Source organism: Agelaius phoeniceus, chromosome 13 (genome assembly GCF_051311805.1).
Source record: "Agelaius phoeniceus isolate bAgePho1 chromosome 13, bAgePho1.hap1, whole genome shotgun sequence".
Taxonomy (NCBI): Eukaryota; Metazoa; Chordata; class Aves; order Passeriformes; family Icteridae; genus Agelaius; species Agelaius phoeniceus.
The window spans coordinates 2,407,882-2,431,137 of NC_135277.1; the positions used below are offsets into that span (position 1 = coordinate 2,407,882).

Consider the following 23,256-nt stretch of genomic DNA (forward strand, 5'->3'; position numbering starts at 1 on the left):
AGGTGGCAGCATTTTTTGGGGAGGAAAAAACCGCGATTTTTGAAACTGCAGAGTCCTGTGCACTGGGGGGTTGCATGACCTGACTCCCGTGCATGGTGTAGTGTGTGTGTTTGTCCCAGTCCCTGTGCAAATGTCCCTGTTTCCCGTGTCCCGGTCCCGGGTGGATGTCGCATCTCCGCCCGTGGTCCTCCCGGCTGGCAGGCGGCGCCGTGCCCGCTCCGGCGCGGTGCCCGTGGCCGCTCCTGGAAGCGGAAGCGGAAGCGGCAGCAGCGGCCCGGCGGGGCGGCTCGGCAGCAGCGCCGCCGCGGAGCTCCGTGAGTACCGGGGGAACCTCGGGGGCTCCGCTCCGGGGAGGACCCCTGGGGGCCTTGGGACTCCTGAGGTGGGCGAGAGGAGGGGGCTTGACCCGGGCTGGCCCCCCTTCCGCCCCCGGCCAGGCCTGGCCGCCGCCCCGGCCGTGGAGGGATCCCCGGGTTCTGCCCGTCTCCACCCCGGGATCCGTCCCCGGCCTTGGGGCTCCCCTGGGATCTACCCCTGGCCGTGCAGGTTCCCCCGGGATCTGCCCCTTGCCGTGCAGGTTCCCCCGGGATATGCTCCTGGCTGGGGAGGGCCCACCGGGATCTGCCCCTGGCCGTGGAGGGACGCCCCGAGGTCCTCTCCGGGCTGTGCAGGGTCCCCCAGGATCTGTCTCCTGCCGTGGAGGGACCCCCGCGGTGTGCCCGCCGCCCCCCCGGGACCTGCCCCCGGCCATGGAGGACCCCCGGGAGCATCCCCCTGGGCTGACATTCCCGTGCCGGGTGGCCGTTCCCACTGCTATTAGCTCGTTAACGTCTCCTGCTCTTCGGTTTCTATCCCTTTTCCTGCGAGAAGTAGGTCGGGTTAAGAAATAGCAGCATCTGGGGGTAGGTGGGGAAAGGAGGTTTTTTCTTTGTTGGAGTTCTTCACATGAAACGAGATTTGCAATTCAGGTTTGAAGGTTCATTGTCAGTTCCTGACGCTGCCTCGAGCACAGCACTGCTCAGTGCATGCCTTGGATCCTTCTTCCATTTGGACAGGGCTCTTTTGTTCTGGATTTTTGTGCTGTAAATAGTGTGAGCAGAAGAAAAACCAGTGTTTGTTTTGTTTGTGTTGCCAAAGGTGAAACTAAGCTATTTGTGTTAAGATGGGTTTGTGTCAAGGTCCAGACCATGTCTTTTTCACTCTTTTGGGGAGATGTCTCAGCTGCTCTGGAGAGCCATGGAGGAGCCAGTCCACCAGAGAGCTCTGCCAGCTGCCCAAGCCTGTGCCTTGAGCTCCAGCCATCCTCAGTGCCTGTTTGCTTGAGGGAAGTGCTTTATTTAGGCTGTGTTAGTGTTTTGTCAGGCCAGCATGCTCTGCCCCAGCAGCGTACCCAACACTTGTGCAGTCTTTCCATGCTATATATAGACACCCCCTCCCTGCCTTTGAGGATTGATAACCCTACACCTTGGGCTCTCCAGGAATGAACTATGTGACGGGAGTTCATAGCTTGGATCCTTTTGGAGCTGCCCTCAGGTCTGGGATTTACAGTGGGAGGACTTGGTTTCCTCTTGCCAGACATGTGGGCTGACAATTTCAGCTCAGATACACTTTGTAAAACCCTGCAGGTAGAGATATCTGCTGAATTAACGGCCTGTTGGGCAGATAAGGCTTGTGTTGCAGATAAATCCGTTTGGGAGATGCTTTTTTCACTGTGTCCTCTTCTGGTATTTGTAATTGGGACAATACCATAGTGGTGATCACTGCTAGACCTTTCTGAACTTAGTTTCAAAGGAGATACAACCAAACCCAAGAAGTTATGGGAGAATAATGGGAATAAGGACAAGCTGCCTAAGCCTGTTGTGTGGCCTGATGGTTCCAGATCAGCCACCAGTGTTATTTCTTCTGAGCAGTTGTGTGTCCCAGCTCTTGCTCCTCTCCTAATCATCCCCTGTTCTGATATCAGTGTTTTGAGGTGATTTGTGGAGGTCTTAGAGGGAAAGAAGCAGGTGGGAGCTTAAAGGGGAAGAATTTATCCACTTCATGATCTAACATGAGTGGTTGGTATGTGTGGGCATGGGAAACACAACAATAAAACTGTGGCTCCATGAAGTCTTTAGTCCTTTCTGAAAGGCTAGGTGGTGCCAGCCTGTTTTCCAGAGCAGAAAAATATTTCCTAGTTCTCTTCCTTGTGCTGTGGGTTTTATTCCCCATGTGAAAGCATGGTTTTCTTAAAGCATTTTTGCTGTGGGGTGTGTTGGGAGTGCGCAGCGAGGGTTTGCTGGAGCTGAAGCTCTGCTGTTGTGTTTTTTCCAGAAACATGCAACATGGCAGCAGCCATGGAAACTGAACAGCCGGGCCTGGAAATCTTTGAGACTGCGGGTCGTGAGGAGCATGTCCCGAGGGAGGAGCAGCCAAAACTGGAACCTTTCTATGTAGAGAGGCATTCCTGGAGCCAGCTTCGGAAACTGCTCACAGACACACGGAAGTATCATGGATACATGATGGCAAAAGCCCCTCATGACTTCACCTTTGTGAAGAAAAATGACCCCGAAGGACCGCATTCCGATAGGATCTACTATCTGGGTGAGCTGGCTGTGACAGTGTCACTGCAGGGCTCTCTGGGATTGACTGTTCCTGACAGCTGGGTGTTCCTGGCACTTAAATCTAAAGGGATTCCAGGCCACACTTGCTGGTCAAAAGTCATGATTGTGTTTGTAATAGCTCATTAAAACTTGTGAGTTAATCTCCTGTGGGAGTGGCATGATTGGAGGTGACCCATTAGGCCTGGAAAAGAGCTGGGAAATGTCCTTTGGGGCATGTTCCCAGGCTGGAAGTCTGTTCAGTCTCTTTTCTGTCACTCCAAGTAATACTCTCTCCAAAAGCTGTGCAGGAGCTTTATCTTCTTTCAGAGATAAAGAAACCTTTGCAGAAAGGTTTATCTCCTTTCTCTTATTGCAGCTGTTGGGTGGAGCCTTGTTCTTCTTCAAAGTTTCCTTCCAAAGCAGAGATTTTAAGTGTAATTTTGAAAGTCCTTTGTGCCTCAGCTACCGATGGAGCAGGTTTTCCAGGAATCTGTGTAGCAGCATAGATCAGGGGCAGCTTAAAGAGTAAATACTTTTCTCAGCATTTTTGGTGTTAATAATAAAAAACTTCCTGTAGTTTGTTGTCCTTGGATTCAGTGCCTCACTTGTGCATTGTTGCACTAATTAATGTTCACTTGATAGAAGTGATTTGGCACCATAAGTGATACTGTGAGCAACCCTCTGAGTGGTGTTTTGGAGCAGACCTTGTGGTGGAGGAATGCTTTTGTCCGGAGCTGCAGTAGCTGAACATAAATCCATGAAAACCTGGATTAGGGAGAGAAGCAATGGCTGAAGCAGAGGCCTAGGAGTCAAAGCCATGTTCTAGTGCCACCGCTTGCCACTTAGGCTGCTTGCTTAAACTCAGGTTTGTGATTCACAGAGTCTTTGCATGTGCTGTGCAGTGACATAGTCAGAAAATTGCTGCTCTTTTTTTTCTTTTCACAAGATGGGGGTCATAATCTTTGGATGATGCTGAGTTCAAGCACATCATGGGTGGGTTGAGATTGATTCCCCTAGGATGAGATCTGCTTTCCCATATACCAGTTCCTGAGCTATAAATCTGGCTTGGTCTTCCCTTGGAGCACACCTGGCTCTCTCTGGACTGATCCCCATGTGCCTGGGCAGGAGCCTTCAGAAATCTGAATATCACTGAGAGAGAGGAGCAGGACAGGGATGTTCAAACCTCCCTAAAGGTCACAGGCTGTGTATCCCAGTCAGAGGGATTAGCACAAAAGCCCTCCTTGATTTGTAAAGCTTATGGAATAAAAGGGCAGTAAGAAGCACAGAGTGCTTTCAGCAGCATGGATGTCATTGTTCTCTGCCTTCTCTGCTCTGTGACTTGCACTTCTGTGAAGCAGGGAATTCCCAGAGTGAGGCTGCAGTGCAGAGACCATCAGTACTCCTGCTGGTAGGAACGGCCTGGGAAGCTGTTCCTGGGCAGCCTTTGAGAGTGTTTGGATTATTAACAGAAAGCTAATATACTTTTTTTTCACCTCACTTTCACAATAGCAATGTCTGGGGAGAACAGGGAGAACACGCTCTTCTACTCTGAGATTCCCAAAACCATAAACAAAGCTGCTGTCCTGCTGCTTTCCTGGAAGCCTCTTCTGGATCTTTTTCCGGTGGGTCCTGATTTTTTTTCTTGCTTCAAGCATATGGGATTTGGGGTTTTCATAGTGAAAATTTGAAGTTTATTGTCTTAAAAATGTGAAGATTCTCCTTGTACATGCCAGGCCTGCAGCCATCCCAAAATGAAGCACAGCTTTCTCCTCAGTGTTTAGAGTTCCATCCTCTCTGGATGATTTCTTTGCTGGCAGAGATGACAGGTGCTAATTTGCATCAAGTTCTGTGCTGTGAGATCTTGGGGATTGCTGAAGGAGCCTGGAGTCTCCAATCACTTCCCTGCTGTCTTGCAGGGGAAGTGATGATTCCCCCAGGATCAGTCAGTGGCTCCGTGACTCATGCTGGAGCAGAGGATCCCTTTCCCACTCACTGGGATGTGGATTCCCTTTTCCCTGCTGCACATAGCAAGCCTGCACCATCCCATCCCATGCACCATGGCAGGCTGGAGGAGGTGGGACAAACCCCACATGGAATGAGGTGGATTTTTCCCCGTGTTATTTCCCGGGGCTGTCAGCCAGACGTGAAACTCCGGCTGTGCTCTCCTCCCACCAGACCAGTCACTGCATGTCTGTGAAAGTGAGCAGAGCCTCTCCTGCTCATTCTAGAAACAACAGACCCTCAGTCTGAGCTTTCTTACACCAGTTAGTATTGGGAATAATGCTGGCCTTGCTATTGGAGGAGTGGCTGTCAGTTTATATTTGTGTAGGATCTGATCGTGGCCTACAGCTACAAGTGCTGATGGCAGAGGCAAAGCAGGAGTGGGCTCCCAGCCGGCAGCAGGATTCTGGAGGAGGAGGATGTCTGCTCAGCCATCTGCTCCTGGAAGCAGGGTAAGGCTTGCAGAGCAGAGGTGTTGATTGGGCTTCTGTGCCTGTTTTCAGGCCATCCTGGACTATGGGATGTACTCCCGGGAAGAGGAGTTGCTGCGGGAGAGGAAGCGGATCGGCACCGTTGGGATTGCCTCCTATGATTACCACAGAGAGAGCGGCACCTTCCTGTTCCAGGCAGGGAGTGGGATTTATCACGTCAAAGATGGAGGCCCCCATGGATTCACCGTGAGTTTACTCATCTTCTGGCTCACTGCAGGACTTTGCTCTGGCAATGACCTCCTTTGGCTTGGAGTGAGAGCAAAGAGCAGATCATCAGCAGTTATTGCACGGGCACAGGAAGTGACCTTGATAACCCTGGAAACAGGGTTATCCACAGGGGTGTGTGTCCATGATGGTAGAAACTCAGAAGCAGGGCTATAAGAGGTGGTAAAATTGTGGCAGCAAGGCAGGACACCAGATTGTTTGATTTTTCATGACTAGCAGTGTCCATAAAAAGCAACAAAAGGCTCCATGCTCTTTCATGGAGTCAGATGTCACATCAGAGACAACTTAGACAACTTTTGTCCCTGGGCTGCAGTTTCCAGGTCACTGTTCTGTGGTCAGTGCTGGATGTATTACACCATTTTTACACTATTTGACTGTAAAACTTGCAGAACAAGCAGCCTTCACTCTGTTGAAGCTGGCCTTCAAAGCTGAAATAATTTTTTATTATTATTATTATAGAAGCCTGGTGTTCGTCTAACCCTGTTGTCAAGGGTAATTTACTGTATCTTGAGTTGCTTTTGGAGGACAAGGTTGCATGTTCTGCCACCCTCTCTTAGAGTGCTGTTTTTAAGAGAGTGCCAGACTTCTCTACACAAGCTGTGCCCTCTGTTTTGAGGCTGATCCTCAGCTCTGGGGAAAGAGGCCTGGTGGGACCATGGCAGAGGCACAACTTTCCCTATAAAATATCTGCATAGTATTTTTCTGTGTGTAAAGTGGGTAGATTCCTCTCTAAACATGTATTTGAAGTCAGTGTCCACACTACTGTGGTCTTCTGAAATCCAGGTTACTCAGTGGGTGTGTTCCTGTGTTATCATATCTTACTGTGTTTCTTTTTCTTTTTAATTCCAAATAGCAACAGCCTTTAAGACCCATTCTGGTAGAGACCAGTTGTCCAAATATCCGGATGGATCCCAAGCTTTGTCCAGCTGATCCAAATTGGATTGCATTTATCCATTGCAACGACATCTGGATATCTAATATAGAATCCAGGGAAGAAAGGAGGCTGACGTTTGTGCACAATGGTAATGCATCCTCAATTAAATTCCTCTACCTCCTCTGCACTTGTTCTTGCTAGACTGCACTGAGCAATGGCACTAAAGGTTCTTCTGAAATGGGGGTAATGGCCACTGTTTTCCACCTTGTTTGTCACATTTATAGACTTCCTGTAGTGCAGATACTGTGGGATGAGTTTTTTCCCTGCACTGTGCAATCTGGCAGAATGAGTTGTTTGTTGGATGCATATGGAAGGGCTCTTCTCCTGAAACACAGCACATTGCTTTTCACTGGAACAGCCTTTTTTGTGTGGAGGAGCTGTGGGTGGAATAGAGTTGGAGGAAAGTTTCTGTCACAGTGAAATCAGGCTGCAGAGACTTTTAGGAACAATTTAGGCTGTTTCTGAATAGCACTGGGGCTTCTGCTTGCCCCTCATACTCAATAACTTAGGTTCTTACTTCTTACCCTCTTCAACTCTCTTTTAGGCATTTATCCTGGAAGACAGAAAATGGGAAATTGTGGATAAAACACTTGTAAAATCAATTTCATTTTGTATTTAAACTATAATTTAAATATATAATTATAATTTAAATTTTAGTTAATTGAAATCTCCAACACTTCATAATAATGCTTTAGACTATTTAAATTCTTAATATTAAAATATTATGTAAGTACAGTAAAAATAAACTGTAGCAATGACTCCTTCTCAGATGATAATTATTTATGGAGTGCTGCTAAGTTACCTCCAGGGTAACAGGAAAAATATTGAAGCCCTATGGATATGTCATCATGTTGAGATGTTATGTAAGTCTGTTACTTTTGGTTCATACAGTGAATGAAAAACTGATGCTTTCATTTTTCTGAATAGTCGTGTCTTCAGTTTCAGTCCTTCAGAAAGGTTTGGGATTTTGATTTTCTTAAGTTGTAGTTCCAATTAACTGAACTCAGGTAGAGAGAACATTTTCTTTCCTTGCCTAATTGAGAGCCTGATTAGGTAGAAGTAAGAAGAGAAAATGGCTTTCCTTTCCTAAAAGAAGCTGCCATGTCAGAGAGGATTAAATCCTCCCTAAATACATGAACAGAGAAGGCTGGAAGCAGAAAACAAATCTGCTGAGCAGTGAGATTTATTATCTTGTACTTGTTCCCTGGGGGTGAACTTGGGCTGTGTTTGGGATAATGCAGAACTGGTTTGGTTCTGCAGCACATCATGAACTAATTCTTTGGTGTCTTTTTTTAGAACTGGCCAATGTTGAGGAGGATCCAAAATCTGCTGGCGTGGCTACTTTTGTGCTGCAGGAGGAGTTTGACAGATACACTGGCTACTGGTGGTGCCCAAAGGCACAGCCCAGTAAGTGTGGGGGTCCAGGCTGTCTGACAGGCTCTGCCCAGTGCAGAGCTCTCTCTTTCTTGCTCTTACTTACCTTTATGCAATTTGGAAATTGTCTCCTTTGGAGCTGTCTGCACCAGGGGGCACGTTCCAGGGGCTTTGTGAGCACTGGGGGGAGAGACTTCCCTTCTTACAAGAGTGGTGGGAGTTGTAGGAGTCTCAGTGTTTTGCTTAGTGAAACATGAGTCACAGGCTTTATTGGATTTTTCTTCATCCTTCCAATCAGCTCAGGCTCCTGAGAGAGTATTGATGCCTGCAATAACTGATAATCCTGATCTATAATTCTGTAATGTTAATTCATTTACAGCACTGGATGGGGGTAAAGTTCTTCAAATTCTTTATGAAGAAAATGATGAGTCAGAGGTAGAAATTATCCATGTCACATCACCCATGCTGGAGACAAGAAGAACAGATTCCTTCCGGTACCCCAAAACTGGTGAGACCCTGAACTTGCATCCCTGTTTTATTCCATGTGCTGACAGCAGTGACTTCAAGCCTAGAGCAGAGAGGTGTTGAATAGTCTGAATTGGTGTCCAGGCAGTGCAAATGTGTTTGGGGAAGCTGCTCTGGAGGCTGGGTGAGTCACTGGTGACTGTGCTGGTACTGAGGGCTCTGGGTGTCAGGAGTTGGCAGGAACCCTTTCTCATTGTCGCTGCTTGAGCCACTCTCTGGGATCCTGGAAAACCTGAGTTGTTGAGGAGTTGATTGTCATTACAGCCCTGTGTTTCTGAGGGAGCAGCTCCAGAATTACAGCTTTTTGGGGTTTTGGGAGGGTTTCTGTTTAGCTGCTGGCAGTACTCTGGCAGTTCAGGTTCTGGAGGACTCTGATCTCCAGGACTGCTCTTGGACTTTGAACAGCAAACCCATCTTGGTGCAGCCTACCAGGAAAACCACCTCTGGTCACATTTGCACACAGGTCTGGAGGTTTCAGCAGTGAGGGGCTGAGGGCAGGCTTGAAGTGGAGTGCCACTGGAAGCAGGGAAGTGGGATTTAAGCAGACCTGCTGAGGGCTGATTCACTGTCAGGTGTGGGGCAAGTTTGAACAATTCAACTCTTTTGAGATTTCCCTGCTGTCACAGCAGGACACATTGCTCAGGTAACAGTGGTTTGCTCTCTTTCCTCACTCTTGAAATCTTCATTTTTTGGAGAAATATCTTCTGTTTGGCTGACCTTTTCAAGCTGCAGAATTCATTCAGATCTTGTCAATTCCCCAGTTCACTGGAAAAGTGTTTCCTGATTTACTTCTTTTATCAAGGATAGAGAAAGGCTCAGAGGCTGGGAAGCAAGAGGTGACACCTTGTGGTTTTTTGGTGTTTGTGAACACTCAGATTTCTGAGAGTATTTTGCCATGGCTCTATTTAATGCAAAGAAAACAAGCTAACAAAAGCCCAAATCCCTTAAAGAATATGTAGCTTTATTATCATAATAGCACTAGTGATGGCAGTAGGTTTTTAGGTGTTTAATTTTCACAGATGCTCTTTAGCACTGGATCACTTTTTCTGTACCACCTTGGAATAGCAGCCAAACAGTGAACCAAAGCTTGCTCTGCTATCCCAGTCACTCCTGAGCATTTACATCCACCCTGGAAATGCATCCACTGACTGTGGGAGAAAAGACTGCCTGGGACAGTAGCATGGCTCTTGATCTGTTTGCAGGATTACATCCTCTAAATCTCCCCACACTTGCAGTTTCTTTTTTCCCTTCCTGGTTCTGTGCTGTCTCTCAGACATGCAGGGGGGCTATTTGATCAAAGAGCATTCTGCTGTTTGCCTTTTCCAGTCCTGCATGAATAACACCACAATAATACACAGCAAACAATCGATGCCTGACTGTTAACATCTGTTTTTATAGGTACAGCAAATCCAAAGGTCACTTTCAAGATCTCTGAAGTGACAATCAATGCAGAAGGCAGAGTAAGTCTATGTTCTGTTTGTTTGCCAAATACATTTAATTGCTGTGATTTTTTTTTTTTTAAATTTTTTTGTAAAATTCATTTTCCAGTTCAGTACAGAGAAACTTTCCTGGTTGTGATGGCTTCCTGGCTTCTCTGGGGGCAGTGCCCTTGGCTCATTCCTGTGCAGATACTCAGTGTGCAGCAGTATTTCTCAAGGCTGTGCTTTTCTTTGCTACCACTGGTGTGTGAGCTCAGCTGCAGAGCAGAGTATTGTAGGTCTGGGTGGGTAGACCTTCTTATGTGACTGATCTCTGGATTGGCTGCAGGTATTGGAAAAATTGGATTGCAAATACAGTATCTCACCTTACAAAAGCATGAACATATGGGAAGAGATGAACTTTGCTTTTGCCCTGGGATGTTTTAAACAGATGCAGAAATTTCCACAGCACAGATCTGTCCAAGATCTTTGGACAGATGGGAAATTAATCTTATCAAACAGATACATTAGCAGCCATAAATTACTGGAATTCTCCCAACTCTTGAGCTACTTCAGCCATCAGCAGTCACCTGCTGGGATAGTGATGCTGGTGTCAGCCAGTAAAGGCAGGGAATGCCTTCAGGACCCTTTGGGTACCACTGGGACTTGTTCCCAAGCCCAGCATGGACAGACTGCAGCACTGCATTTCATGGATCAGAACCACATTGATAACTGGGTGTCATGCAGCATGTTCAGCATGTATCCATGCAAATCCTACAAAAGAGCTTGGTACAAATCACCTCCCCTTTACAGGGGGAAACTGAGAATTCAAATGAGTTGTGAGAGATGAATGATGGGTTTGTGAGCAGCATCCAGATTTCTCTGATCCCAGCCCTGGCTGTCCTGGCAGTGTGCAGCTCTCCTGCTGTGCTGGGGTCTGGCTCCAGACGGGGTTCAGTCCCCTGTGGTGCAAAGGCTGAACAATCTAAATTGCATGAGCTGCACAGAAAAAGTCTTCTGTGTCCAGGCTCTCGTCGTGCATGAAAAACTGGTTGTGGGGGTTCATCTCAGTGTCACTGAATTGCTGCTTTGTCAACAGATTGCAGATGTTGTGGATAAAGAGCTAGTTCAGCCCTTCGAGATCCTCTTTGAAGGAGTAGAGTACATTGCTAGAGCTGGGTGGACGCCAGAAGGAAAATAGTGCGTATGTTAATCCTGTCTCTGCTCAGAGGGTTTGGGGTCATACAGTCAGAAGCAGATTTGTAGTGGTCTCTGTCTTCTTCCAGCTTAAGCCTGCTTTCACTTTTACATTGCTACCAACTTGTTTGTGCAAAGGGGACCATTTTTCCAAAAGCCAAACCAGAGCCCTCCTTGTGTCTTTCTCTGCTCCCTGGCCCTACTGCTTTGGGTTTGGGCACTCGCAGCCTTTGATGTGTGTGTCCTCTCAGCATCCCTGTGAGAGAGAGTGCAGTGCTATTATCCCCATTTTACAGATGGGGAACTGAAGCCCAGAGAGGTTAAGTGCCTTGCCATGGTCACGCAGGAAGTCTGTGGCTGAGGAGAGAAATGAGCCCAGGTCCCCCAGGCCCTAGGCTAGCGCCCTAACCACTGGACCATCCTTGCTGACCAGACTTACTGATCAGAAAACCTGCTGTAAGTGCTACTTACATTTGCATGTCATTTTAACCCTGTAGATGATGTAGTACAGTGTTTCTAACTCACCAGAAGCTTCTCCAAAAGGATATTTCACTGAAGGGGTTGTCCAGCCCTTGCACAGGCTGCCCAGGGCAGTGGTGGAATCACCATCCCTGGAAGGACTTTAAAGCTGTGTAGATGTGGCACTTGGGGACATGGTTAGTGGTGGGCTTGGCAGTGCTGGAGGAATGGTTGGACTCAATGATCTTAAGGGTCTTTTCCAACCCAGATGTTTCCGTGGTTTTACAGAAGTGTGCTCCACCAGGTTTTGAATCTAAAGATGGCTTTCACCTTTTTAATTTCTTTCCCATCCAAATCTGAAAGAAATCCAGGGACACCTTTGCTATATTATCCTGCTTTTTGCAGAATTATTTTTGAAGCTACATATAAAGCCATCAGAATATGGCAGGGGCTGCTGCTGGTCCCTTTAGGTGCCAGTGTTATTTTCTGCCAGGTGTAGATCCAACAATAGTATTTTCACAAGCACTCTGAAATTTCAATTGAAATTTTTTCTGCTTCATTATTCCCTCTGATTTTTCTTTTCTCTTTCTCCCTCGAAGCACAATTCAAATCAGGGAGAACAGAATGAGTTAAACTTTTGAACTTGCAGTGCTTATGCAATATTAAAATGAAGTGAAATAGGTTCTTGTATTATGGAAGAGATTTGTTTATGTGGGTGAAATTTTGCACGTGACTTAATCTGCAATTGAATATTCTTGACTCCCTCAAAACACCTAGTGCTACTGAGTGTCTGCTGGGATTTTCAGACCTGTGCCATACTCATGGTTGCATGTTATTTTCTCTAATATCTGTGTCCTCAACAGCATCTGGTCCATCTTGCTGGATCGCTCCCAAACTCGGCTTCAGATAGTCCTGATCCCTCCTGCATTATTCATCCCCACAGAAGATGATGCAATGGAAAGACAGAAACTTATTGATGCTGTACCAGATTCTGTTACACCTTTCATTATTTATGAAGAAACGACAGACATCTGGATAAATGTAAGAATTTGAATTTCAGCCTTCTCTGACAGTTTGTAGCACTCGAGTACTGTTGATGTTACTGCACTGCCAAGGGGAGTGATCCCATCTTGCATATTCAGTGCTTCCTGCTGTAAAAAACAGGATGCAGAGAACAGATCTGGGAGGTGAAAACAGACCTGCTGTGCTTGAGTTGATGCAGTACTCAGAGCCTGGGGCAGAGCCCTGGGCTCTGGGTGTTCCCAGGTAGCCCCTTCCCCACAGTGTGACTGGCACTCTCCAGCTTCTTGGTGCCAATTGTTAGCACCAGCAGTGCCACCAGATGAAATATTCTCCAGGCAACAATCATGGATCAAGATGGCACCGGGTGAACAGTCCTGAGAGTCAGCTAACAGGCACTGAACCCCTCCTGAACTACATCTGGTCTGGTGAAACAGATTAAGGGTGTGATGTTCTGGGAGGTGAGCTGCAGGGCCTAGGGTTAGGGTTAGGGAGAGCAGTCATGGGTGTGCCTGGTCACTGCTGTAAACTGTGCCTCTCCTCACACTGCTGCACATAAAGATCCTTTCTCTGCAGTGACATCCCATTGGAGGTGTGCCTGGGAGCATCAATCACTGGCAATGGTTGCATCTTTCAGCAGAGAGCATTTGCACAAAGCCTTCCAGTGAATGGTCACTATACTGCTCTCTTAGATACCACATTCTCTCCTTAGTGTTTGGTTTCAGGATGGTGCAGTGAGTTTCCCTTTCTCCATTATTTTTACTGTCTGAAGTGGTTCCTGACTGGCAGCTCATACTGTGAAGAAAAATGCTCCCAAGCCCTCCAGAGATTGTCCCTTGAAGCAAGAGCTGGCATGTTGATGAGTGGGAAGATGATGTCAGCTCATCATTCTTTGAATAATCCTTCACTTGCAGGCAGCACAGGACAGAGGTCTGCAGAGCTGGACCCACCTCTGTGTCTAAGCTAGAAGGGCAGGTGCAGAAAAACTTAATTAATTGGGTGACCAGGATATAGAGTTAGACTGGCAGAAAGCTGGAGCTGCAGGGATGTGGCACTGGCTGCAAACCCCCCTGGCTCCAAGTGGGACTGGTTCTCCCAGTAAGGATCAGTGCTGCACGGTTAGCCTGGACTGTGTGGTCTGTGTTGAGCAGCAGGAGGATCATATTTTGTGTGACTGCAGTGCCAGTGTCCTGCTGATAACAATAACCCACTGCTCTGTCTCCTCAGATCCATGATATCTTCCATGTCTTCCCTCAAAGCCACGAAGATGAGATAGAGTTCATCTTTGCCTCCGAGTGCAAGACGGGCTTCCGGCACCTGTACAAGGTGACTTCGGTTCTGAAGGAGAGCAAGTACAAACGGTCCTGTGGGAGCCTCCCTGCTCCGAGTAAGGCAATTGTTCTGGTGCTTTAATTGGGCATTTGTTGCTGACCTGTGAGGAAATAAATGTCCTTCCAGCTGGCAGGAATTAGGGTCTTATTGGAAACTTCTGCTCTTGTCCAGGAAAGCACTTCAGTGCACAGTCATTCCTCTGGAAATTGTACAGGGCTTATTCTGTTTTCAGCATGCCTTAGCTTTAACCCTGATCCTTCCTTATGGACTAGAACGAAAAGTTTCCAAAAACCAGATGGGAAACAAGCTCCCTGTGATACTGTGAGACATAGTTGGCTTTTCCTCTTCGCTGCCGGAACTTGGTCTTGCTCAGATGCAGGAAATTGCTGTGTGCAAAGCTCCCAGAGAGGTTTTTTCCACAGCATGTGTTCTTAAATTCACAGTTTCATGCTGTGATACTTAATTTACTTAGTATGTGTTGAAGGCACCTACTGACCTCTGTATGCACAAAAAATGCACTTAATTTTACTAGAGGTCCCAGTTTCATGCAACTGTTGTGGGTCTTTTTCCCACATAGCATTATATCTTGGGCTGATTGGATTTCGCTGAATGCATATGATTTCTTTTCCTTGCTAAATCTCCCTCATTCTTAGGGAAACAAAATCATCTTATAAAAGCAGGGTTCTTGCAAAATTCTCCATTTTTAACAACTCATATTTCCTTTGCCTGCCTATTGTTCAGTATATTTCTATGCAAGTGGCAAAATATTTTTAGGAGTAAAAATCTCTGTACATTGGCTATTTGCAGGTGACTTCAAGTGCCTCATCAAAGAGGAGATAGCAATTACCAGTGGGGAATGGGAAGTGCTTGGCAGACATGGATCCAACGTAAGTCTTGCTCTTGCTTCATGGATATCCTGTCACACACACTGCAGGGAGATGGTTCCTTGGAGGGATCAGCATAAATCTATTAATCCAGTGTGGTTTTAGCCAAAATACACAGTGTTTCTGTTCTGTGTAACTTGTGAACTTGCACAAGGAAGGAGGGAATGGTCCCCAAACCACTGCTCTTCTAGCTTTGAGCTGAATGAATTCTTTGATCATTTGAATCAAACTGACAGAGCTGCAGACAGTGAGAACAGTTGTTTGGTTTATCCCTTGCAGATTGCTGGGCTCCAACTCAGCAGGGACTGGGGGAGGCTTTGGGGGGGTAGAACTGGATATTGAGGGATGTGCTGTTTGTTTTGTTCCTGGCAGATCTATGTGGATGAAGCCAAAAAGCTGGTGTACTTTCAAGGCACAAAAGATTCACCTCTGGAGCATCACCTGTACGTTGTTAACTACGAGAACCCCGGGGAGGTGAAGCGCCTGACGGAGCGCGGTTACTCGCACGCCTGCTGTGTCAGCCAGGTACCTGTACCTGCCAGGGCTCTGCCTTAGCCCAGGCTTATCCTGCCACTCAGCAGACAGGGCAGTGTTGATATATAATAAAAGCAGATTTTAGGGTTATGCCCTCCTGTGTGTTGTACAGTCAGTGTGTAAAACCACCCTGGAAACCAGACTTGACCTCCCGGTTCCGTTGCTCTCCAGCTCACTTCAGGCAAAAGGAGCTGGGATGAATTGTGTGAAACTCTTTGAGCCTGACTCCCTGCCTGCAGTGGACTAGAGAGCAATCACCAGAGGAGATGAGCCTGAGCAGCATTGGGTGGAGTTCCAGGAATCCAGCTAGGGATTCATGGCCCAGAAGAAGGTGTGTGACAAGGTCCTCATGCCACTCTTTGATTTTCAGGTGTATCTTTGGGTTTGGAGTGTTAAGGACTGTAGTGTTTCAGAGGCAGAAGTGCTCAGATTTCTGGTTTAATTCAGTCCTTAAGCATCTTCTGAAAGATCTAAATGCAAAATAAATGATCACTTGCTTGTGGCTGTGCACTGAGTTCAAGGTGTGTTCTTTTTCTCCCCAGGACTGTGACATGTTCATCAGCAAGTACAGTAATCAGAAGAACCCCCACTGTGTGTCACTGTACCGGCTGACAGGATCAGAAGATGATGCAGCTCATAGGACTAAGGAATTCTGGGCTACCATTTTAGATTCAGCAGGTAATGGCATGGGTGAGGAACAGGAATAGGACAAGCAGGATCACAGGATAAAAGACATCCCAGTGTATGCTTGCTTGAGATTTGCTGTTGTGGCTGACCAGCCTCTTCTCTGAAACTCAGGCTTGTGTGAGGAGTTCTGTGAAGTACAGGAGGGACATTTTCAGCTCAGCAACAAATGGATATAAACAGACCATGAAGGAATTTAGAGTGGAAATTACCAATTTTCTCTTGCCAGTTATAGTTCAGGGAGGGATTTGAGTGCACTCACTTGCTCTGTGTGATGTGCCTGCTAAAGAGTGTGTTCCTGGGGAGGGAGGTGCACTTCTTAAATAGTGTGTGCTGCTGCCTACTCGTGTCTTCATGAGACAGCTCTTGGGCTATAATCTTCCACTGGATCTCTGTTGCCTTTCATTTCTCCTTACCTGAGGCATACTCCATGTCCTGTGCTTTCCATGTGTTAATGTAGTGAGTCCTAAGTGGGATTAGGAAGGGATGGGACATCTGTGATGGCTGTGTCAGGGGAGAAGAGTTACTGTAATTCACAGGAGAGCAGGAATGGGAATGTGATAGGGCTCAGAAAGCTCACCTAGGGCTGGGGCATTGCCAGTCTCTGCCTGGATCCAGCTACACCCACTGGAAAGTGTGGGAGAGCTCCACTGGGATTGCAGTGAGACTGGTGAGAGGACAGTGGGGCAGCACAGCTGTGTTACTCATCCATTCCTGTTAAAACCAGGCTCTCTGTTGCCTCCCATGGCAGGTCCTCTTCCCGATTACATTCCCCCTGAAGTGTTCTCCTTTGAGAGCTCCACAGGGTTCACACTGTATGGAATGATGTACAAACCCCACAACCTGCAGCCTGGGAAGAAGTACCCCACAGTGCTCTTCATCTATGGAGGCCCTCAGGTGAGTTGGTGAGCAGTGGGATGGGCTGGCAGGGATCACTCCACTGCTCTCCTGCAGGAACACTTCCTGCTCTGTGCTGAGGGCAGCAGGTGACATTTTGTCTGTTTGGTGAGTAGGTGCTTGGCTAAAGGTTCTGTAAGGATTCACTGTTCCCAGGTCATGGATCCAGGCACTGCCACTTGTCTGAGGACAGGTATGGGGTAGCAGAGCTGGAACTGGGAGAAAAGGGATTCAGGTAGTCCTTGTTCCTAGTTCTGTCTGCTCCTCCTCTCCAGTTGCCTCACTGGACCTCAGCTGAGCTCTTCAGACCTGTGACACAGAATGGCTTGTTTTACTGGGAGAGGAGTTTATTGCATAGCAGGGAGAGGGAATCCTGCAGTAGGGAGTAGGGATCTTGAAAATGTCACATTATAAAATTGTTTAAAGCACTTAAAGGAAGGTGAATATAAATAAAACCCGAAATTGGAGGTGACCTCTGGATTCTGTGCTGCTCTTTTATTCCAGGTACAGCTGGTGAACAACCGGTTTAAAGGAATCAAGTACTTCCGGCTGAACACCTTGGCCTCTTTAGGCTATGTTGTCGTTGTCATTGACAACAGGGGCTCCTGCCACCGAGGGCTGAAGTTTGAAGGAGCCTTTAAATACAAAATGGTAAGTGAGCTCTGAGTCTGGCTCTGTTCTCAGCCAGAGATGGGTTTGAGTGCCAGTGGTACCAGCACTGAAGGAGCCCAGCGCTGCCTGTGTGACACTCCTGGGGTTTGGGGACAGGAAGTGTGTATAGGTTAGAGTTGAGGGAGGAAAGATGCTTGATGTGGGAAAGATAAAATGTCCTGGTTTGAGGTTGTGAACCAGCTGCAACCTAACACAGGGTGGTTCATAATGAGGCTGTGACTCCTCACAGATACAATTTGCAGCTCACATGAAGCGGGGCAGTTGCATTCTGAGCATGGATCATTCCTGAGTACCAAAGCTCTGAAGGTGGTTACCTTGGGCAATCCTGAGAATGTAACTTTTGTCTGTAACTAGCAGAACTTTGTCTCTGCCCTGCCAGGGACAGATAGAAATCGATGACCAGGTGGAAGGGCTGCAGTACTTGGCATCACAGCACGACTTCATCGACTTGGAGCGTGTGGGCATCCACGGCTGGTCCTACGGAGGCTACCTCTCCCTAATGGCTTTAACACAGAGGTCAGATATCTTCAGGGTATGTTCATGCATTGAGTACTTACTCTGGTGGTGCAGACAGAATTTTTCTTTTAAAGTGTGACTTCCATGGGTGGTGACAGCACAAAAATCTTGGAGTTTGCTCTAGACAAGCTAGGACACAGTGCAATGGCTGTTTCGTTCAGCATTCTTCTCTTTGGGTGACTTCAGAGAGAAGTTGCTTTTCTAGCAACTGTTGGACTGCTGAGCTTTCAATGACTTAGCTGTGCTCCTGTACCTCTACCTATCTCAGCTTCTCTGTGCTGAAGGTACCTTAGGTAGTGTCAACTGCTGCCCACTTTGTGCCAGCTGAGCTCTTAGTGTTGTGAACCAGGTAAGGGAAATGATCCTGGTGAAAAACAACACCTCCTTCTCATCCTCTGTTTGGCCCTGAGAGAGTAGTTCCTTTGCAGACTGATCTATTCCGGATCAAATTGCCCATGCTGCTGCATAGCAGTGTGTTCTGAAGCAGCCAGGAGGATGGGGAGAGGTACTGGAGAGAGGTTCTTGTGCCTGCCTGGCTTTAGACAACTATAATAAACAGCCAGACTGCCTTTTGGGTAGAGGTGTGGGAAGAGCTGGTTATTGCCCTTGAGATGTGTTTTGTTCTTTGTGGCTACTCTTGCTTTCTTTAAGTCCAACTTTAATATTTCTGGGACGTTTGATAATTATTTGTCTCAATCCTTAACAATTGTTGTATTTTTACCTTTACAAACACCTGCCTTGCAAAGGGGTTTTAGCTGGTTTTGTGGTGTTTTTTGGTTTTTTTTTTTTCCTGGGTATTTTTTTCCATAAGCCTCTCTGCAAGCTGGTGGTAGCCATGCAGGGTAGTTTGTGGAGTCCTAGGGAGCTGTTTCTGTTAGACATGCAAATGGACCCAAACCCCCAAAACCTCACAGAATGCACTTCCCTCAGCATCCCTTGCAGGGGGTATGTTTAGAGTTGCTTCCAATTTACCTGTAGGCTCTTCCTGGTTTCCAGCCTGCATGGATCAAAGCTGAGCTGTGCTGTGTGTGAACTGGGGCAGGGGCAGCAGGATTGCTTTGCTCCTTCCACAGTTACAGTGGAATGGAGCTGTGGGAGGGAAGGATGTGCCCAGGTCAGGGGGCAGTGCTGACATTCCCCTCTCTGTGGCACTGGCAGGTGGCCATAGCTGGAGCCCCCGTCACGCTGTGGATTTTCTATGACACGGGCTACACAGAGCGCTACATGGGCCACCCGGAGCACAATGAGCAGGGCTACTACCTGGGATCCGTGGCCATGCAGGCTGAGAAGTTTCCTTCTGAGTGAGTTTGCTTCTGGCTCTTGTCTTCTTTTTCCTACCAGGAAAGTTCAAGCCCCGTAGACACATTTTTATCTCCCTGTTCTTGGTATTTCTCTAATCACAAATGCTCACATTAAATAATATTTAAAAAAAAAAAAAAAACGATACCCAACACTAATAAACTTAATACTCAAATGAACATTTGCATAATTACAGACCATTTCATGTAAGCTCTTTTATACTATATTTTGTGTCTAAAGAAATGACAAACATATCTTCAGTTTGATTAGCACTTTAGAGCTACATTAAGCTAAACAAAAATTAGTTAATTGGGATGTTTTTGTATGTTCTGAGGCTGTCTCAGCAGAGCAAGATGGGGCCATGGGCTTTCTTGTCAAAGAGTTGAAATCAGCAAGGTTTAAGGCCTCATATTGTACCAAGCTAGGAAGCATTGCTGAGAAATAAATAAGATATTCAGATAAAATGTCTGACTGTCATATGCATGTGCAGGAAGAACTTTCAGAGGAGGAAGGAGCAGGTTCAAGGGATGTGTCTATCCAGAGCAGTTTACAACTGTGAAATTATTGCTTTCAATGCAAATACTCTTTTCTGGGGAGTGTTTTTGTAGGGGTGTGTGTGGACTGTGAAATGAGTGGGATGCTGTCTAGAACTGTTTGTCTCTTGCTTTCCCAGACCAAACCGTTTGCTGCTGCTACACGGATTCTTGGATGAGAACGTTCACTTTGCACACACCAGTATTTTGCTCAGCTTTTTGGTGAGAGCTGGGAAACCTTATGACCTACAGGTAAGGCTAGAACCAGAGTGTAAAGGTAATAATGTGTGTGTCTTGGAGGAGTCCAGAATTGGAACTTGTACCATGACTGTGGTGGACACCTTGGAATTCTATAATAAAACTGTAGCATTTGAGCCAAGCATTTTTTTTAATATTAATATTTTATGAATTAACAAAAAGAAAAAATAGGCAAATAAGCAGTTAAGGCTGTTCCTGAGGAGATCTGCAGCTGGAAGGCAGAGCAGCAGTGTTCATGCAGCATGGAACAGGGTTCTGCATTTAATTAAACCCTGCTGGCTCAGTGCAGGTGGAGCCCAGGGATCCCACACCACTCTGCAGAAGTGGGGAATGTCCTCTGGCCAGGAGCTGCCTCTGCTCAGCCAGGCTGATCCCCTCCAGCACAGCTGGATCCCAGTGGGTTCTCCTGAGTTCAGGCAGTGGAGGATGAGGTGTGTCAGTTCAGGTGCAGAGTTATTGCAGGGACATTCCACGGACATGTGCAATGTGGCTCTGGGACTGATTTAGATATTGGCGCCTTCAACTCGTGTGGATATTTATGGCTTTATTTTCCGTTTCAGATCTACCCTCAGGAGAGACACAGCATCAGGGTCCCTGAGTCGGGCGAGCACTACGAGCTGCACCTGCTCTATTACCTGCAGGAGAACCTGGGCTCTCGCATCGCTGCCATGAAGGCCATGTGACTGACCTCAGAGCTCTGCTCCACAGCTGCTCTCCGCACAGGGAGGTGTAGGGATCTAGAGAGAGTAGAATGGAACGTTGCTTTCTGGTGCCTGCCACACGTACACACCCTCACAGACACTTTTTTAAAAGTCAATTTGGTGCCATACGGGAAATTAAAGTACGGTGATCTAATAACTTTAGTTATTAAACTTTAAGTTTAAGCTGTAAATAAAATCCAATGTCTGTGGTATAATACAGTACCATGGGTGTTCTCTTGGGGGACGAGCTGAAACTGAAAATAACGTACTTCTACAGCACCAGATCTTCACTTTTTAGAAGAATTATGGCATAATTGATGTATTTTTACAGTGTGTTCCTTGGTATCTTATTACATTATACTGGATGATTTACTCACTACACAGCAAGAATTTACCTGAATGGTTACAACTTTTATTAATTTTAAATGCTATCATATAGCTTTTATGCTTTGTGAAAGGGATGTGTCTCACTCCTTAGAAGGTGGTCACAAGTTGGACACATCCCCTGTCTAGATGTTAATTGTTTTTTAAGAAGAAAGACTTTTAAGCTGCCTCTTAACATATTTAAAGTTTGGATTCAGATCAGTTGATGCCAGGTTCTTTGATTCCTTCTCCCGTAGGATAAATCATTCTCTTTTCTTCCAGCAGCTTGAGAACCTATCCTGATTGTACTTGATTTCAGTGGAGAAGTGAATTGATACTTTACTGTGATATGGGCATAACAATCTTTTACTCTGAGGTGCAAACTAACTTAAGTTAAAAATCAGAAACTGTAAACTTTCAAACAAGCTTCAAAGTGCATCCTGTTGAGATGTTTCCCTGATGTTCACTCTGGAGCTGGGTTTGCAATACTCCTTCCTCACCCTCACATCAGCATGATATGTATGCATCCTATTACAATGTAGAAATTCAATACTCTTATTCCAGGGTCTGCAGAGTATGTGTGGAGAGACCTTACATGTGAGGCAATATGAGCTGTTCTGTTGAGCTTCCTCATGTATGAGGGACTATTTCCCAGGCTCATGCCCTGTCCAGTCCCCTGTTCCTGGGTCCTTTCTAGCACTACTGTGCATGATGATGATGATGCTGTCTTTGAGAACCCCTTTCTGTACAGCTTCAGGTAATCCTCAAGGAATTGCAGTCCCAGTTGTGTTTTTGCTACTGAGGTTTTAACTAAGCAGCAGGCTTGGCTGAAAAGCATAAGTGTGTGAAGGCACTTTTAACTGGCAACAGGTAATTTAGGATAAAAATCCATAGAAAATTGTTCTCTTTAATCCTGAAAATTCTCCCTTTGGGACTTGCCTCTGAGACTCTGATACGTTTTAATGGTTTTCTTAGAAACCCAAGAATTTCCTTTTCTTTCTGTTTTGGTCCTAGAGAGAAGCAGAGCATGATTTTCTTTTCATCTGCTGAAAATCTGGAACCAGTCTTTACACTCTTAGAACTCCACATGTTGTAACCTTGTACTTTCCTTGATTTTGTACTGTTCAGCTTGATCCCAGAGCTCTGGGATTTAGCAGAGTCTGGCTGTATTGGATCAAACTGCATTGTTTTTCACTTAAACCGAGGGCAGCTGGGGCAGTTGCATGGTTGTAAAAGCCGTGTGTGAGAACAGGATCTGGTCTTTGGGATACACAAAGGAGCCAAAGCTAACAGGCTGCAGGGAGCTTCCTCTGCAGTGGGGAGCCTTGGTCCTGGCTGTTTGCTGATTTTCAGATTGCAGTGGTTACAAGTGGATCAGTTAAAACACCGTTAGCAGGCAGAGAAGGAGCCCAGCTCCAGGAATGTCTTCTCTTAATGTCTTCTCTCAGCGGTTAATTGTGGCTGAAGCAAAGGCAGCATCCCTGAGGTGTGTTACAGTCAGCACCGAGAGAGGAGCACAGGTGCAACACAACAGTGGGTAAAGACAAAAATAAGCTGTTCCTCTGGAATTCCATTGTGTTCCCAACGTGTTTATGCTGTATTATATATACATATATCTATATCTGTTCATATATACATATATGTATAAAATTACCCATGGATAGTATTCGCCTTTTCCAAGGTTGTTTATATTTTGTTCAATATTAAATTAACTTTCTTTTTTTGGGGTGTTTTTGTTCTTTTTCTAGAGGTGATTACCCTTGAATGTAAATGTATATGATTTTTAAGATGAAATTGATCCTTTTGTTTAAAAAACAGAACAAAAATGGCCTTCATCAAACAGTGCTTTTTGGGGGGACTGAAGAACTAAACATTACGTGAGTAAACTGGGCTGGGTTTGGATTTGAGGCAGGATGTGATTATAAGTGCTGACATAGAATTTTTAAAAATGCATCCTTCCACTGTTTAAATATATACATCAAAAAGCTATTAAAGTACAATATACTGTAACTGCTGTGTTTTGCAACATAAATTATGGATTCTTTCTTTCCTACCATTTTCTTTTCTTTTTACTGTAGTTAAGCACTTTAAGACCCCGTGCTCTCTTATCCTGTGGAAGTGCTGGAAGGATTTATCACCAGAGTTTTGTAGTTCTTGCAAAAGAGATGCCTTAGATGAAGTCTGATTCCAACTAAATTCCCAGTGGAGAAAGGCCCCGTTTTGATCGAGACTGCAGAGGTAGGAAGGTGTTAGTGCTGAGGGATTTGCATCCTTATTTTTGGGGGTAGTGGTATTCCTGCACCTCATATGGTGAAGCGTTGGCCTGGCCTAGGAGCAGGACAAGGCTGTACCTTACA

General features: G+C 46.3%; 1 protein-coding gene across 3 annotated transcripts; it reads left to right on the forward strand.

Annotated features, from left to right (window-relative positions):
* Nucleotides 1–243: 243 nt before the first annotated feature.
* Nucleotides 244–22,909, forward strand: DPP8 (dipeptidyl peptidase 8). Of its 3 annotated transcripts, none has more exons than XM_054642043.2 (20): nucleotides 244–314; nucleotides 2,314–2,583; nucleotides 4,092–4,204; nucleotides 5,087–5,260; nucleotides 6,153–6,321; nucleotides 7,530–7,640; nucleotides 7,987–8,115; nucleotides 9,531–9,592; nucleotides 10,650–10,750; nucleotides 12,070–12,247; nucleotides 13,454–13,613; nucleotides 14,366–14,445; nucleotides 14,815–14,967; nucleotides 15,519–15,654; nucleotides 16,412–16,557; nucleotides 17,062–17,208; nucleotides 17,609–17,761; nucleotides 18,904–19,046; nucleotides 19,718–19,829; nucleotides 20,396–22,909. In XM_054642043.2, exons 2-20 carry the CDS (start codon nucleotides 2,325–2,327, stop codon nucleotides 20,516–20,518), a joined length of 2,649 nt encoding a protein of 882 aa, XP_054498018.1. In that variant the 5' UTR covers nucleotides 244–314; nucleotides 2,314–2,324; the 3' UTR covers nucleotides 20,519–22,909. The 3 variants fall into 3 exon arrangements, with proteins under 3 accessions (XP_054498018.1, XP_077041487.1, XP_077041486.1); XM_077185371.1 differs by lacking the exon at nucleotides 244–314 and adding an exon at nucleotides 365–382; XM_077185372.1 differs by lacking the exons at nucleotides 19,718–19,829; nucleotides 20,396–22,909 and having other exon boundaries at nucleotides 17,609–17,745; nucleotides 18,904–19,040.
* The last annotated feature ends 347 nt before the right edge of the window (nucleotides 22,910–23,256 follow it).